At 43.4% G+C, this 15999-nt stretch overlaps 1 protein-coding gene and 2 non-coding genes across 3 annotated transcripts; all 3 read left to right on the top strand.

Annotated features, from left to right (window-relative positions):
* Positions 1–1363: 1363 nt before the first annotated feature.
* On the top strand, positions 1364–3945 carry LOC116397924 (uncharacterized). The gene is made up of 7 exons (XM_031873833.1): positions 1364–2555; positions 2705–2780; positions 2948–3219; positions 3304–3357; positions 3444–3494; positions 3601–3686; positions 3930–3945. The coding sequence occupies exons 1-7, from the start codon at positions 2487–2489 to the stop codon at positions 3943–3945; spliced, it is 624 nt and encodes a 207-aa protein (XP_031729693.1). The 5' UTR covers positions 1364–2486.
* Positions 3946–15259: 11314 nt separating this feature from the next.
* On the top strand, positions 15260–15331 carry trnaa-ugc (transfer RNA alanine (anticodon UGC)). The gene has a single exon. It is a non-coding gene; the product is annotated as a tRNA-Ala (tRNA).
* Positions 15332–15542: 211 nt separating this feature from the next.
* On the top strand, positions 15543–15624 carry trnas-aga (transfer RNA serine (anticodon AGA)). Its single transcript has one exon. It is a non-coding gene; the product is annotated as a tRNA-Ser (tRNA).
* Positions 15625–15999: the final 375 nt, after the last annotated feature.

Raw genomic sequence — 15999 nt, forward strand, 5'->3', positions numbered from 1 at the left:
GTGTGTGTGTGTGTGTGTGTGTGTGTGTGTGTGTGTGTGTGTGTGTGACTCACCCCTGCATTCCTCTTTCCCTTTTGGACATCAATTTATTTTTCTCTGCTTCACCTTTTTCTCCGCTCCAAGCACATTTTTTCGTCGGCAAAAACTGCCCTTTTCAAAGAACCCCAATTTAGTCCACCCTTAAATCCCATGTTGACACAAAAAACAAACAAAAACGAAAAACAAACTAACAATATTAAAATGTCGAATTAAAATGATCAATGTCAGTTAAAATGCTAAATTAAAAACAAAGTCAACAACTAAAGTTAAAAATGCTGAATTAAAACTAAAGTCAACAACTAAAGCTAGAATGCTAAATTAAAACCAAAGTCAGAATGTAAGCTTAAAGATCATAGACTCAAAAACAATGAATATTAGAAGTTTATCTCTAAAAAACTCTATTATTGTAATTTATCTACTAATCCACTGGGTGGCGTACTTCTGGCGATTTATAAAACTGATGCTGTACTTACTTCTCTAGGCCACCAGATGTCAGACTTTTGTAGTAGTAATGTAATTACACATTCGAAACACTAGATGATTACACTAGGAGTTTTTGTAATTATCAAGCAATTACTCCTCTTGGCCGCTAGACGGCAGAGTTTTTTTCTTTTCTTCTTCTACGATTTTCAAAAAAATAGTGTACAATTCCCACATCTTAACCTGACACAGCTAGACAACAATAAAAGACATGCATGCAGGTAGATGAGGGTCTATTGGCAAATTCAAGACAGACAGACAGATGACAGCAGACAGATCGAGGGAATTTCAACACAGACAAATCGAGGACAGTAAGGTGCAGTTAAATTCTACTGCTGACAGAGCTGGGTACTAACTAACCATTTCTTTAATTGAGCTTTAAATTAACTGTATGTTTGCAGTTCTCTAATAGTCACTGGGATGGAGTATGAAGGCAAATCACTGTCAAAATCCGAGAGCGCAAATGAGATCCACGCGCGCGCATATTTTACTTTGACGAGCGCTTTTACATCACTCCGCGAGCAAAAGTCGCTCACGAACCTTGAACCTGCTCGCTCGCGAAACTTTACCCTGCTCGCGAGCGAGTAGTTTTTCTTTTTGACAGTAAGTGGGCGGACCCAGTCACCATTGTATCTCTACATCTAACTGAACTACAGTTGCTAGTAGGTGGTATAAAGGTGGTTTGCGATCGGCCTATAATTACAGAAAGCGGGGGAGCCAGTACGAAGCATGGCCGACCACAAAGAGGTAACGTATATCTTCTAAAAGCTATTTATTTAGTGCGTGATTGGTGTAACATAGTTTATCATGTTCTTTGCTTTACAGTTAACTAAGATAATTTGAATATCTTACATTGGGTTACTACACGCCATCAGAAGACTGTGCAACGGCTATCTGCCTGCAACATGAAGCTAGCAAATCTGCGTAAAACTGACGTTAAATAGCTAGCTAGCTATTACGGTGTAGTTTACCTAATCTTAGCTAACCAGTGTGTGTTTATGTTGTGATTGTAAAAGTCTACTATATTTTGTTTATATCTGTATAACAGGCAGAGTTACAAAATGCTGCCAGGCGTGTTGTAGACTTGTTAAGAAGTGCCTTGGCTAAAGAAGATGAGCCATCTTCTCAAAACCGCAAGTATGTTGTGAAACTTGTGTGAGATGACATAGCAGACAGCATGTTCCATTTCCATAAGCTATATAGATTACTTCTGTACAGCTGTTTAAAACAATACAAGATGACATAAACATGGCGGGCGGAGGCACTTTTATGTTTCAATGACACCTTTATAGTTCATATTATTTGCAGGCCTGGGAACTATGTTGTTAATGTATAAATCAATATGATCTAGATAGACTTACTATCTTCAATGTATTGCTCAGTATATTTAGCTCCTAGGGTCTTATAGACAAGTTTTGAATTATTTTCACAGATGAAGTACAGGTTCAGGGCAGTAGGCAACAGACAGCCTGCTACACAGGGACAGCCGCTGTCTGCCCTTGGCAGTAGGAAGCAGGCTGGAACAAGGCAGCGTCAGGTAGCCCAGGGGTGGCAGCAGAGGACCCCTGGCTGTCCTACAGCAGGAAATACAGTGGAGCACAATATGGCCAGGTTTGGAACTGCTGTAGGAAATTAAGTTTGTTCTTATGATCAGTGTGAGGGTACATCGTTGTCATCCTCAACTGAGGGGTCTTTGCGTTAACTTCTCAATCAATTATAATTCAGGGTCTTGTTAAATTGGAACATTAGCTCTCGAGAATTTTTAGAATTGATATATTATACAACAGCTTCTTCGTGCCTTTTTAATCTTACACATTTCCTTTCAACTCCTCAGGGCTTTCCCTGGGCTGTTCAAATCTGGAAAAAGCTATACGCCATCTCCCAAAAGAAGGGCTGTCAGGTCAACGTCAATCCAGTTTTTTCTGCTGAATAAATGCACAGGTCATACACCGAAGTCCTCTGATGAGATGCTCCTTCTTCGGGCTGGACTTGGCAGGAGGACTATAGGTATTCCGGAAACTGCTGACCACTCCCAGGTAAAATCAAGGGGTAGAGATGTGCCCCTTTAAAAAACTTCATTTGCCAATCCAATGAAATAGTACCTGTAACAAGTCTACCTGAACAGAGAGGACATGGGGGAGGGTTACAGTAGTAACTGCACACTTGTTTTCCCCTTTCCACATAGATATCAATGATACTGATGGAGACATATTCCAAAATGGTACCACTGGAAGGGGCCTGGATGCTCCATAAGGCTGCTGGTAAGACGGAATGTTCTTACTAAATTCAACTGTGTGGTGTAATTTGTCAGCAGTTGAATAACATGTAATATCATTCTACTACTCTTATAATGGCTGGTTTACATGTTCTCATTACAATAACTAAAAACACTTTTTGTCTGTACACAATTCTACACGCTATCACATAGGAGGATCAGGCCAGCGGAAACTGAGTGTTTTGGCACCTGAGGCAGAAGGATACACAGGGGCCTACCTTACCAAAGCTTTTGGGGGAAAGAGCTGTCTCTATATTATGCCTATCCAGGACACCTTGGACACCTCCCCCTTGCCCTACTCATCCAAGGAGTTTGAAAAAATGCCAAAAGCGCGATGTGCCAGTTGTCATCTGAACTTGCCTGTTCAGCTGCTGGCTTTGCATGCGATGGAATGTCAGCCGGAAAGTTGTTCTTCTTTTGAACCGGTAATGTTGTCACAGTTAACTATGCGGTGGGTCCTTATTGTCCTTATTCCCTGTATCCCTGTTTTGATCATCACTCTGTTTCAGAATTTGGACCATGACGATTGTGAGGAGTCTCCAGCTTTGAGCAATCATGGGAATGTAAGCTCGCTCATGCGTAGCTATTTGTATAAACTATTTTCATTGTCTGCGTGATCGATTGACAGCCTTTTGACATTTTATTATAGGCATCTCCAGGTGTGCTCCCTTGTATAACCTCTCACAAAATGGATGCTAAGGTAAAAAACTATGCATTGCTGGTCAGTGACATTATTTCAGATGGCAAAACATATTGCCTCTGGCCATTTCACTTAAAAATGTACTCTGCTTTCTGGTTTTATAAAGGTGGCCTGTCCATTGTGCTCAGACTTTCCTGAGTATTTTGTTGAAGTACATGCCAGCACCTGTGGAGAAAGGTTTGTTACTATTATGCACATTTTTTTTCTCACTTATTTATTCTTGCATAGTTTGGACATTGTTAACCATAGTTTGGGATTCCACTGATAAAGGCATGTCCCCTTAAACTGTTGACTCCAGCACATTGCAAAGACCACACATCATCACTTTAGATGTGGAGGAAACGCATGCCAGTGAAGAAGAACTGAACGGGGGAGACGAAGCGTGTAACAGGTTCAGCTTAACATTTCTCATACTTTTTTAACTTGTCCCTCCAGGTCCTTATATTTTTGATTTCCATGTTTCCTTACTCTAAATACTATGTATATATATATATTTTTTTTTTCCCTTCAAGTCTTGCCAAAGCCATCAACACACTTAGTTGGCTGGCTCACATCCATTCCACTGCTGTCTAAATTGCTCTGAAAATGTGTTGCCTCATGGATTCCCAGAGTGGAGAACAGTGTTCCCCTGACACCCACCATGTCACGATCAGGCTTTGCCTTGTGTTCTGTGTGTGTCTTTCTGTAGCTCCTCACTCTACCTGTCGGCTACTCCCTCAGCACCAGTCTAACTCCCTTCACCTGCTCCTGATCACTAATCAAGCACTCCCTCATCAGCACAACTCTCCTCACCTGTTCTAGCCACTATTTAAACCCCTGCCTCTCAGTCACTCTCTGCCAGATCATTGTGTTCTACCCGCCCATTTGTCTTGTCCTGTTCCCGGTTTCCCCGTCTGCCTGCCTTGTCTAGTTCCTGCTGGATTTCCCCCCTCGTCTCTTGTCTTGTGCTTGGACTCCCTGTTGTGTATGGTAACTATTCCTATTTGTGTTAATAAACACCTGCTTCACGCTACTCAGCCTGCTCTGCGTTTGAGTCCTGCATCATGCCCCGTGACACACCAGGACTTGCAATCCATACCTGGAGAACAGGATATGGGTGTCAGGGTCCCTGGCAACAAATTTACAAGCAAAGTGGACAGACATCGAGCTGACATTTGGATCCACAAAATCACTGACCTCAACAGTGTCTAGATCCTTCTGACCGAACTTGTTCATGAAAACGCGAACCTTGAGTAAGTTGCAGATATTAACCTCCTCAACTGCCTTCACGAACAAGGACAGGATGAAGGTGAGGTCCTGCCACAACACATGGTACTTTGCCGTGTCCCCAGAGCTCTGTTTCTGAACAGTGGGCCTGGCTTTGTCTTTTGAAGAGATGCTGTTCAGCAACTTCTTACACGAATCGGAATGAGGACGGCGCTAGTAGCATTTTTGGCTAGTGAAAAAGAAGTGCCGGTGTTCCGGCCTTTCATGGGAATTCTTAGAGCTATACAGGGAAGGCTTTAAGTGTAGTAGACATTTGCTGTCACTCAATAACACAGCAGCTGTGACTGAATCCATTTGGAAATAATGTTGTCTGGCATCTGAAATGTTTGCAGTCCAGTGTGAATGGTGCATTAAGCCTGGGCAGGTGCATAAAAGTCATCTTCAGCAGTTTCCGTAGTGTAGTGGTTATCACGTTCGCCTAACATGCGGAGGCCAGCCGCATATACCTGTAGAAGACATTTTTGTGACCAGAAGCCCTTCCAACATGAGTTGGTTCGATTCCCACATTATCCAAACTATACCTCCAGTATTTAGTTCAAATGATTAGCTACAGAATGTGTCCATAATACAAAAATAATGATAGTTTATTTGTAATAGCATTCATGCATCAACACAAAGTGCTTCACATCTAAGAATCAAGATGGAATCAATTATTTTGAAGTAATTATGCAAATAAGATACTAATCTCCAAATATTATTCCAAGATGTGTAAGCGTACAGCTGAGCATATATAAATGTTTGAATAATTAATATTCTATGTATTACTACCCCTAAAGTAAAGACAGTCAGAGTGATGGTGATGCTTTCAAGATATTTTATTGAAGAAATACAACTGAATACTAAAATGTACTAAAACAAAACCCCCCTAAAACATCACGTATAAACCAAATGAACAGTAAATTAAATATACAGTATATACAGTAGATGGTGTATCCTTAAACAAGTGCTGAAACAATAAACATGATCTGATTTCAGGTTCTCAAATGTCCGTATCCAAACCGTATTTATGCTAGTGCTTTAAATATGTCTAACTAAATGATAGTATTTATTCTAATGTAATAATCATATTTATACTAGTTCTACTAGTGAGGTGAGTTGGTGGTCACTTCCTCTCTGCCATCCATCTTTCCCTCTCAGCCTCATAACAGTCAGACTGTGAGAAGTCTCTGTAGGTCTTCTCTGTCACCATGTCCTGGTCCTTGTAGAGGGAGAAGACTCTGGGGGGGCAGTAGATGTTCTTCCCTGACACCCCGGGGAAGCTGCTGTGCACATGAGGGCTGCTGGGGCCCTGCTTCAGAGGTTGGTGACAGAAGCTGCACCGCTGACTTGCTCTTCTTACCCTTGTATTTACCAAACTGCAGCACGTAGTCTCCCATCACCCCCTGTCGGTCTGACACATCACCTCCCTGCTGAAGGACCACAGTGAGACCGTTGGTCTTCACCTGATAATGTCTCTGAGCGGGAGACTTGTCCTGAAGCGATGGGTCTTTTTAATCCTCACGGCCTCATCAGAGGGGTCCTGCCACCGATGGCCCGATGGAGCCTTCCTGAAGGACACCGCCGTCCTTCCTGGGAAGAAGTTGATGGTCCTCTTCATTATCTCCTGTGCTCAGCCAAACACAACGTAGTTTATATACAGAGTGCCTCATGTTAACACTGATCAGCATTTATAATAACTAGTTAACAGCATTATATATCACACAGACAGACAGATATAGATAATAGACAAATAGATTTACCCATTTAAAATGGACACTGTTAATGCTGAAATAGAACGTTACATACATACAGCAAATAATCACAACGTCACATACGTAACCTAGATGTGCTAACGTTACGTTGGCTAACAACAGAGTTACAACATGACAATGCTAAACAACAAAACGTAAGCAAACTATTAAAACAGTTTAGCCACAAATACAACTGAGAAGCGTTCATTTAGTACTAGAAACAATGAGCCGTACTTACGTTTGATATGTCTGTTTGTCCGAAGATAGAGCCGTGATAAAACTCCGTGTAAAGGTTGTTTACTGTAGTCTGTGTGATGGGACGTCTGTCACTCAAAGGGGGAAACGGCGCCCCCACAATCACGCTTGTGGCCAGAAATATATGACACCCATAGTGATAAGAACTACCATAGAGAATGAATGGGAAAAGTTAAGAGATTTAAGGCTCACTATTTTCGGCCCCCAGGCGCGTGACAAGCTGAGATACTGTCCACTATACTAACGAGGACTGCGCTAGTAGCATTTTTGGCTAGTGAAAAAAAAGTGGCACTGTTCTGCCCTTTAAAGGGAATTCTTAGAGCTATACAGGAGAGGCTTTAAGTGTAGTAGATATTTGCTGTCAGTCAATTACTCAGCAGCTGTGACTCAATCCATTCGGAAATAATGTCTGGCATCTGAAATGTTTGCAGTCAAGTGTGAATTAATCACATTTTGGGGTCCTGCGAGCTGCCGGATTGGGCTTTGAATGCTTTAAAAAAAAAAAAAGTCTGTCATTTGAGTGTTGTAAAAAATGAAATAATGTTATTTTTGATAATAAAAAGACAAAACAATTCGCGCCCGATCTCGGAAGCTAAGCAGAGTCGGGCCTGGTTAGTACTTGTATGGAAGACCCCCTGGGAATACCAGGTGCTGTAAGTTTTTCCACTTCTCTCTCCATAAGGCAGAGGACACTGCTGATTCACTTGAGAAATATGTGAGAAAAAGGCAAGATTGAAGAAGAGATGCATACAAAGAGGTGGGTAACGGTAAGAAAGGGAAAAGAGAATCAATCAATAGAATATCAATATTTTCTTATTTTTGGAATGTTAATGAACTGGTTTAGGTTCGTTAAGATTTTGCAATTGACCTACTATTGTTCGTATTTGAGTCTTTTCAAGCCGGTTCCACCCAACAGGTCAGAGTTCTCTGTGAAGAAAAGTAAAGTGTAATTCACCATTCACCCTACTCTCTTGACCACTCAAAGAACTGCTTCATTTTTTAAAATCGGGGTCCCTTTGAACATAAAATGAGATTTCTTAAACATAAACGTGTCCTAAATGTACTAAAAATGACTGCACATTTTGACAGCTTTTAAAGGACTATGTGTTGGAGACAAAGTTGCTTACGGTCATGCCTCTCTGATTGTTTCTGACGCCAGAGTGCATTGTGAGTCCACAAGGCTGAGAGTGTCCCTCTGAGGAGGCTCACTTTTTTTTTGCTCCTACTTTCATACTCTTTCCTCGTTTTCTTACATGCCCTAGTTGGTAGTTTTTCGTTTGTTTGGTTGAGTGTTCATTTACAGTACCCCCGTCAGTGCTTCACTGTTCAGGGGGGAAGTGTTTAGTCCGCCTTTTCGGCGTGTTTTTCCTCCTTTTACAATTGTTTGTTTAAGGAGCGCTTTTCTTTTTTTTCAAGATGACTGACCTTCCGGCGCAACAGACCTGGCCTGGCTTATCGACGACCCCTAAGGACACCCCAACGATGAACGGAGAATACGAGAGGACGAGGACTGGCTTACCGACAACCCGAATGGATATCCCCACGATGAGCGGACTGATAGATACGACCCGGACCGGCCTGATGACGACCCATACGGAAATTAACACACGGAGGACTGACGGAGATGAGACCCGGCCTGGCCCAGTGACGGCCCAAGTGGATGTACCTGAGTTGAATGGCGTGGAGAGAGCAGCTACTAAAGCTGCGGAAAAACTGAGACAGGCACACACATTGAAGCAGCTTATGGTACACGTAGAGCTGGAGGGTGGAGAGAGTATGGGGGCAATGTGGCTGATAACGCACGTGCAGAAGCTGTGCGGGACGCTGATGGCGTGCCAGGTTCTCTCACCCAGAAAATTTGAACTGACAATGGCTGATATGAAGGGCAAAGAACAGGGTTCATACACATTTTGACTAATGGATTTCCATGACTTTTCCATGACTTTAAATCAAATTTCCATGACCAAACATTTTGTGAAATCTCGGTGTAATACATGAAAAAGTGAGAAAATGTCGTATTTAAACTAACAATGAGATTTCAAGCATACAGTATACCTTAAATGACACAAATGAATGAGACAATAGTTTGATTAAGAGAATAAACATTTATAAATATACTCTGGTTGACAGGTATTCACAACACTGACACATCAATAAGAGCTTTAGTAGGTAGCATCCAGCTACTACATTGCTTTCCCTTTTGTAGTGCAAATTTTAACAAAACGTTGAGTTGGCAACTAACTCTTTGACCATAAATCAACAAACTATTTAACATTTAAACAGGTTTATAAAACAACATTCGCAGAACAAGCACTTTCTTTTTGTGTTTGACTGACACACACACACACACACACACACACAGACACAGTTCTGTCCCCTTGAGAGGCTAGTGAGAGAGAATAGCTAGTGGCAACCTGACCAAGTTGTAATGAGAGAAAAAAAAAAGTGCTTTCTTGTCTCTTACTGTCCATGGGACCTTAACTGAACTTGCCAGCTTAGCGTTTCATTTCTGCAAGCTTCGCATCTATCTGCTTTTCAATCTCCAGCAGAGATACCTTCTTCTCTTTTGCAGTTCGGCGGAAGCTGTTGGATTTGGTGATGAAGGTCAGTTTGCTTGTAGCTTCTGCTTTCTCAGCATATTCATCTGCTGATTTCTGAAGTGCGCTAATATCAGTCTCCATTCTTGCCCTCTTCTTTTTCAAGTCATCCAGCTCATCTGTGAGTGCCTTTCTCTTCAGGTCAATGCCTTGCCTCCTTCTTTCTCTTCTCTTCATCCAGGTACCCATGGTAATTCTGCCTGGCTCTTGCAGCTGAAAGCAACAGCTCTTTGGTGATCTCAACCTTGTTTACGCCCCCAACAGACCTGACATGGTCGACGATGAGCCTCTGAGCCACCAGGGACTTCTCCTTCTGATTTTCTACGATCATTTCCTTGTTGATTGAGAGTCCACGCTGAACACTGGCCTGTCCATGAGACAGGACAAGCAGTACCTTCACCACATCCCACACTCTGGAAAATGATGGTCTCGACCCCATTGTCTCGTACCGGAGGGTGTCCACCCGGTCTGTCTTGGGGTCAAACTCCCTGAAGTTGGCCTGATGAGCAGCTGAGTCACAAAACTCACTGAACTCTCGGAGGATGTCATCGCACACTGACTCATCTACATGTTTGGCCTCAACAAGTGTGTGCAACATTTTTCTCATTTGAGGCACGCACAGCTCCTTGGACACAGCCATGCGTCTTGGGTCAAGGCACTGCATGCTTCTCACCAGTTGGTGATGCACTGGACCCTTTTTCAGCAGCTTCTCAGTCAGGGTGATCAAGAGTTTCTTACAGTCCATCTTGATCTCCAGCACCTGCCTCTCTGAAATCTTCTTGGAAGACTTGAGTTGGTTTAGGGTCGTTTCTGCTGCAAATCCAATGTCAATCTTGGAAACGTCTTTGTGCAGACCGCTGTCCTGAAAAGCAACATGGAGGAGCTTCAGTGTGGAGGTGGCCTCACTCAGGGGTTTTTCCTTCAGAAATCGTCCCATGAGCCCTGCAAATATTGACATGAAAATAATAATTAATTTCAAATATTTCACATTTTCATTTTGATCACTCTTAATTAGCAAATCCACAAAATAATAGGTCATGTGTGAGTATGATACACTGATCAGTGTATCTGATCAGACACACCAAACAAGTGAATAGTACACAATTCATAAATAAATTTTCTAGATGCAGATTAACTAAAATGAACCCTCATTACACTAGAAGAGGGAGGGTCCCTCCCAACCCACCTTCTACATTTTAATAGGTACAGTACAGAGAAAGTTTTAAAGTTGCTCTACAAAGAAATGTATTTTTTCTCATCAAGTTATGTGGCGGTGTTCTATTAACCTATTACATTCATCCAACATATTACTCCAAGACTAATTGAAATTGTCAAAATGTTACAAGACATATTTAAAAGCCAAAATAGAATGTTGTTTTATTGCATTATATATTATATATATATATTATATGCATATGTTTAAAACAAATATGAACATGTATGCCTTCAAAATATGTTTATGCTTACCTTTCATCAGTCTGAACATGTCCTCACTGAGGAAAGGAAGCATGGGTTTGTCCGTTGGGTAGGCGGTGAGGAATGGAGTGACTTCTCTTGCAACGCTATTGAAGATCGCCACTTTCACGGTGAAGAGAGGATCTGCGCAGCGGTCCTTCAGAGCCTCAAATGACTTCACCTTTGGATTGGGTAGTTCACCTTTTCCTACCATCTCAACGTAGGATTTTACGTGCGGCCAGAGCAGCATTCCTCGTTCCGACACATTGACATTTTCGATCCATCGGTGATTACAAAATCGAAGCATGTTGGTGCGGCAACCAGTTGCCGTCACGAAATCTTCGTGACGAGCAGGGCAGTTGTGGAACAGCCAGTAAATGCTGGAGAGTGCGTGATCAACTTCCCAACCTGTAGATTTGCATCCATCTCTGAATGCGTTGTGGAGTATATGCAGCCCACACAAACCAATGTTGACAAGCGACTTTCCCACATCCTTTTGCACACTCTTCTGGAGTATTTCGAACACTTTCCAGTTCACATTCGGGCCATCCATAGAGATTTGGATTAGGTTGTTGACTCCAATCTCTGACAGCAGGTTGGTCATTTTCCCAACGACATCGAGGGCAGTTGAACTCAGAGCCGATGTATTTGGTCTTCACATCGGCGCCATCCCATAGCCTCACGTGCAAATCCATCTGTTTAGACTGTAAATAGTGGTTCATGCTTTCATCAAATAGCATAAAATAGGCCCTTTGCTTCAACACGTTGGACAACGTGAGACTCTTGAAGTGGGGAGCGAGCCCGAACGAGCAGAGATATGCGCATTTGCTTTCGCCACAAGCAAATTGTGTCGCAATCTGGCTATCGGGGAACATTCGTTGGAAGAGCAGGCTGGCATCTTCGGATGATTTAAAAGAATAATGCGAATTGGCTGCCTTTAGTGCCCACATTACCTCCGCAGTTAGGACTTCATTTTTTGTTACAGCATCGGTTATCGACACCTGCTTGGTAGCCGTAGAGAGAGACGTGCTGCTCGTCGTAGCAGTTGCCCTCGCTGTGGTGAGAAAGCCGGTGATGGAGGTTGCTGTAGCTTTGCTAGCAGCAGCGCTCTGGTGTTTGCTTCCTTTAGCATGGCTCGCTAATGCCGCCTCTCCCATGTTTGAAATGTCGAATGTTTTGCCACCACACAACCTACATTTTGCTCGTCCCGGGTCTTTGTCTGTTGCAACCCATGACATGTATTTGTCCATGTGTAGCCAAGCATGGTTAAATATACACTTCCCTGGCAGTGTGCTTTCTCCCGACCGCTTCCCTGAGTTACTGTTGCTATCACTATGGCCACCGAACTTTTCAGTTGGTATGAGAGCGTCGACTCCAGGGCGGATCCGCATGCGCCCCGGAGTCGACTGCTATCTGGGATATGCCTGCTTATATTTTGAGCGTATTTCTTTAAAAAGCATATTAATTATTTAAAACTCAGCCTAAATGAACGACATGAAAATATGAATATAACAAATTTCCATGACTTTTCCAAAACTTTTGGGATATTATTTTTTTCCATGACTTTTCCAGGCCTGGAAATAACCATTTTAAAATTCCATGACTTTTCCAGGTTTTCCATGACCGTACGGACCCTGAAAGAAAAACTGATGGAGGGGTTTAAAATTGGGGAGACCCGGGTCCATGCAAAAGAGATTACAAACAATGAACTTATTGTCTCTTTTTTAAATTAGCCTTTCTATATATCGGATGAGTGCATCCTGGCAAAGCTGGCTAGTTGGGGAATGATGGCGATCTCCCCAATCAGGCGGAGGATGTGGCCTGGCTCAAGAGTGACTGACGGGACTCACTACATGAGAGTCAGATTTACAGACCGTGTGCAATCCCTGTGCAATCTTACACGACGGGCAGGCAAAAATATGCAGGGGCTGCATGCAGCCGGGCCACATATTAAGAGAATGCCCTGAGTTTGTGTTCCACAATTGTGGCAAACAGGGACATATTGCAAGGGAATGCACTGAGAAAAAGAGACAGAAGTGCAAACAGTGTAAAATGACTCTGGTAAATTGTGTGTGAGGGTGAGAGGGTGGTGGTGGAGGAGAAGGAGAGTGTCACGATCAGGCTTTGCCCTGTGTGTTCTGTGTCTCTGTGTTTATTTCTGTAGCTCCTCACTCACCTAATCAGTTCATTCAGTGCACCTGCCAGTCACACTCACCTCATCAGCTCATTACTCTCACCTGCTCACTCTGCCTCCTTCACTATTTAAACCCCTACCTCACACACACCCACTGCCAGATCATTGTTTGTTTCCTACCTACCCGCCCGTTTCGCTCGTCCTGTTCCCGGTTTCCCAGTCTGCCTGCTCTGCCTTGTCCTGCCGGATTTCCCCCCTCGTCTCTTGTCTTGTCCTTGGATTCCCTGTTTGTTTTTGGTTGGTCATTAAAACCCTTTTTTCACCACACCTGACTGTCTGCGCTTGAGTCCTCATCATGCCCCGTGACAGAGAGGGAGGAGAATGAGCTGATCGACCTGCACAGCTCTGCAGATTCCTCCAGCTCCGGAGCCGACGAGGAGCAGGCCCAGGCGAGTGAGGAGGAAGGCGGTGGCAGCTACGATGTGGAACCTGAAACCGAGCAGGACCTGTTGACTGGTGGGGAGGCAATGGACTCCAGCCCTGGGCTGACGCTGGGGCAGGCAGTTGTAGCAGTGGTGGAGCCAGTGACAGCAGCGGGAGTGGTGCCAGTGCCGGAGACGACAACTGATACTGTGGGGAGGCCGGGGCAGACTGATCGGGAGAGAGCCAGGGCGCGAGCCACTGGTGAGGAGGCGGCAGGTGCAGCGAAGGAGCCAGAGACTGCAGCGGCGGAGATGGTGGTGCCAGAGACTCCAGTAGGCGTGCTGGTGCCAGTGAGAGGCAGGCTTCAATCCGCGTCGAGGCAGAGAGACCAGGTCCAAGACGTGTTAGGAGGGGCCCAGAGGTTGGGGCCCACCCCGATAGGGTGGCGAGTTTCGCGGGTACCAAAAGAACTAATGACGATAAAAAACCTGGTGGATGTTTCGCACGTTTTTAATTCTGGCGTGAGAGCCTACTCAAGGAGGCAGGTGGTTATGGGGGTACTTAAACAGTCCCGCATAGACCTAGTCCTGGCAGCCTCGGGGCTCATTAAAGAAGTGGGGAAAAACTGAATATACTTTCAATGTATGGAGCAATCATGCGCTCTTGGTTTTAAACTTGGGGACTGAGAAGGGGGGAAAAAGGCAGAGGCACCTGGTGTCTAAACAACTGCTTATTGGGGGATAAAATATATAGAAATAAAATGATAAAAATTATAAAGCAGTGTGGGCAGGATATCCAGGTGGTGGGGGATAAACTGGTGGAGGATCCTACTAGGAGGATATAAAAATGAAAAAAAATACTATAAGGTAAATATATATAATAGTAAAGACAAAAAATGGGAGGAAACATGGGAAGGGAACAGAATTAACGAACTGTTAAACATAGAAATTGTAAAAATGGAAAACAATAAGGCCCATGGTAGCGAAAGCTACGAGGCTTTAAAAAAATAAATTAAATGAATTTGAGGTCAAAAGGTGCAAGGGCACCGCTATCAGGAGTCGCTCCCAATATCTACTGGAAGGTGAGAGGAGTACTGCAGTCTTCCTGGGGCTGGAGAGAGTAGCTCAGGAAAAGCAGTACATGGAGAAACTGAATAGGGATGGTAAGCTGGTGAGTGGGAGCAGGGAACTGCTAATGGTGGCGCATGATTTTTACAGCTCTCTGTATGAGAAGCAAAGTCCTTGAAGAACCGATGAAAAGTTTTAAAAACAACAAAAGCCCAGGTGCGGATGGATTTACAGCTGAATTCTATAGGAGTTTTTCTGAGCTACACTCTCCAATCCTATTACAAGTCTTTGAGGACATGGCCCGGAAGGATGCAGTCTCCGATTACTTTTCAGAGGGAGTGATTACCCTGATCTAAAAAAAAAAAAAAGAGAGTCCGGGGAACTATAGGCCGATCAGCCTGCTGAACCTGGACTACAAAGTCCTGGCCAGCAGGCTGAAAGGGATAGTCAATAAAATAGTTTCAACAACACAGGCATATAGTATACCGGGTAGGGATATAAATGATAACATTATTGTAGTAAAAAACTTCGTGAATAAAGAGGGTGGGATTTTGTTAGGGATTGATTTGGAAAAAGTGTTTGACCGGGTGGAGCATAGTTTTTTGTGGGAGGTATTACATAGATACGGGTTTGGGGAAAATTATATAAACTGGATTAAACTAATGTACAAACAAGCAAAGAATATATAAGTTTTCCCAAGCTTAATTTCTAAAATTCACAGTTGCATTTCACATTACTATACAAGGGCATTTATAAACCTACATCCATCATCTTTTGTCATATTTTGTCTTTTATTTAGGCATCTCGAAGAAAGAAAGACTATTTGTGAGTATTTGTGGGGGATGTAGCTCAGTGGTAGAGCGCGTGCTTTGCATGTATGAGGCCCGGGGTTCAATCCCCCGCATCTCCATCAGGTATTATGGTCACTGTTAAAGGATTTTTGAGTAAAACATCTTGGCAATCTGAACATACATCGAGCAAATGAAAGAATACACCAAGTATAACTAAGGCAAGCAAAATGTAACAACTGTGTTACAGAGAAGTACACTCAGCAACTTTCTTTTGCAGCCATTGAGACAGTTCTTAGAATTTGTGAAAGTCGGTTTAATACTGTCTTGTAGGTTGTTGTGGCCGAGTGGTTAAGGCGATGGACTAGAAATCCATTGGGGTCTTCCCACGCAGGTTCGAACCCTGCCAACAACGAAAGACACTTTTCCACTTGGTGGCCTCACCATACAACCTCCATGCTGAGACATTTCTGGTTCAGCTCATTAAAAGGCACAGCCTCTCAGTTGATGCTTTGACACAAATTGTTGATTAAGAAGACACTTCCGTGTGTATGTTGTCACATTGCAAATCTCAACTTCCTGGGCAACGTTGTATAACGTCACAGGTAGATGAAGTGAGGCAGCCCCATTGACTTTATGAATGCAGGGCTCTTTTCAGTCTCAATACCCAGGTGAATTGCCGACTTTGCTGTAAAAGCCTTTGTCCCACCAATGGTGGTACAGTGGTGAGCATAGCTGCCTTACAAGCAGTCGGCCCCTGTTATATTTCCGACCATCTGAGTCCTCTTCT

The sequence above is a fragment of the Anarrhichthys ocellatus genome, unplaced genomic scaffold (assembly GCF_004355925.1).
Source record: "Anarrhichthys ocellatus isolate YVR2014 unplaced genomic scaffold, GSC_Weel_1.0 scaffold75, whole genome shotgun sequence".
NCBI classification, from domain to species: Eukaryota; Metazoa; Chordata; class Actinopteri; order Perciformes; family Anarhichadidae; genus Anarrhichthys; species Anarrhichthys ocellatus.

Excerpts from the sequence above, each read along its gene's own strand:
- LOC116397924 (XM_031873833.1), top strand. The coding sequence starts at position 2,487 with ATGCTCCTTCTTCGGGCTGGACTTGGCAGGAGGACTATAGGTATTCCG. Across the intron at positions 2,556-2,704 it reads AAACTGCTGACCACTCCCAG|ATATCAATGATACTGATGGA; the intron begins GTAAAATCAAGG and ends CTTTCCACATAG. Across the intron at positions 3,220-3,303 it reads GTTGTTCTTCTTTTGAACCG|AATTTGGACCATGACGATTG; the intron begins GTAATGTTGTCA and ends ACTCTGTTTCAG.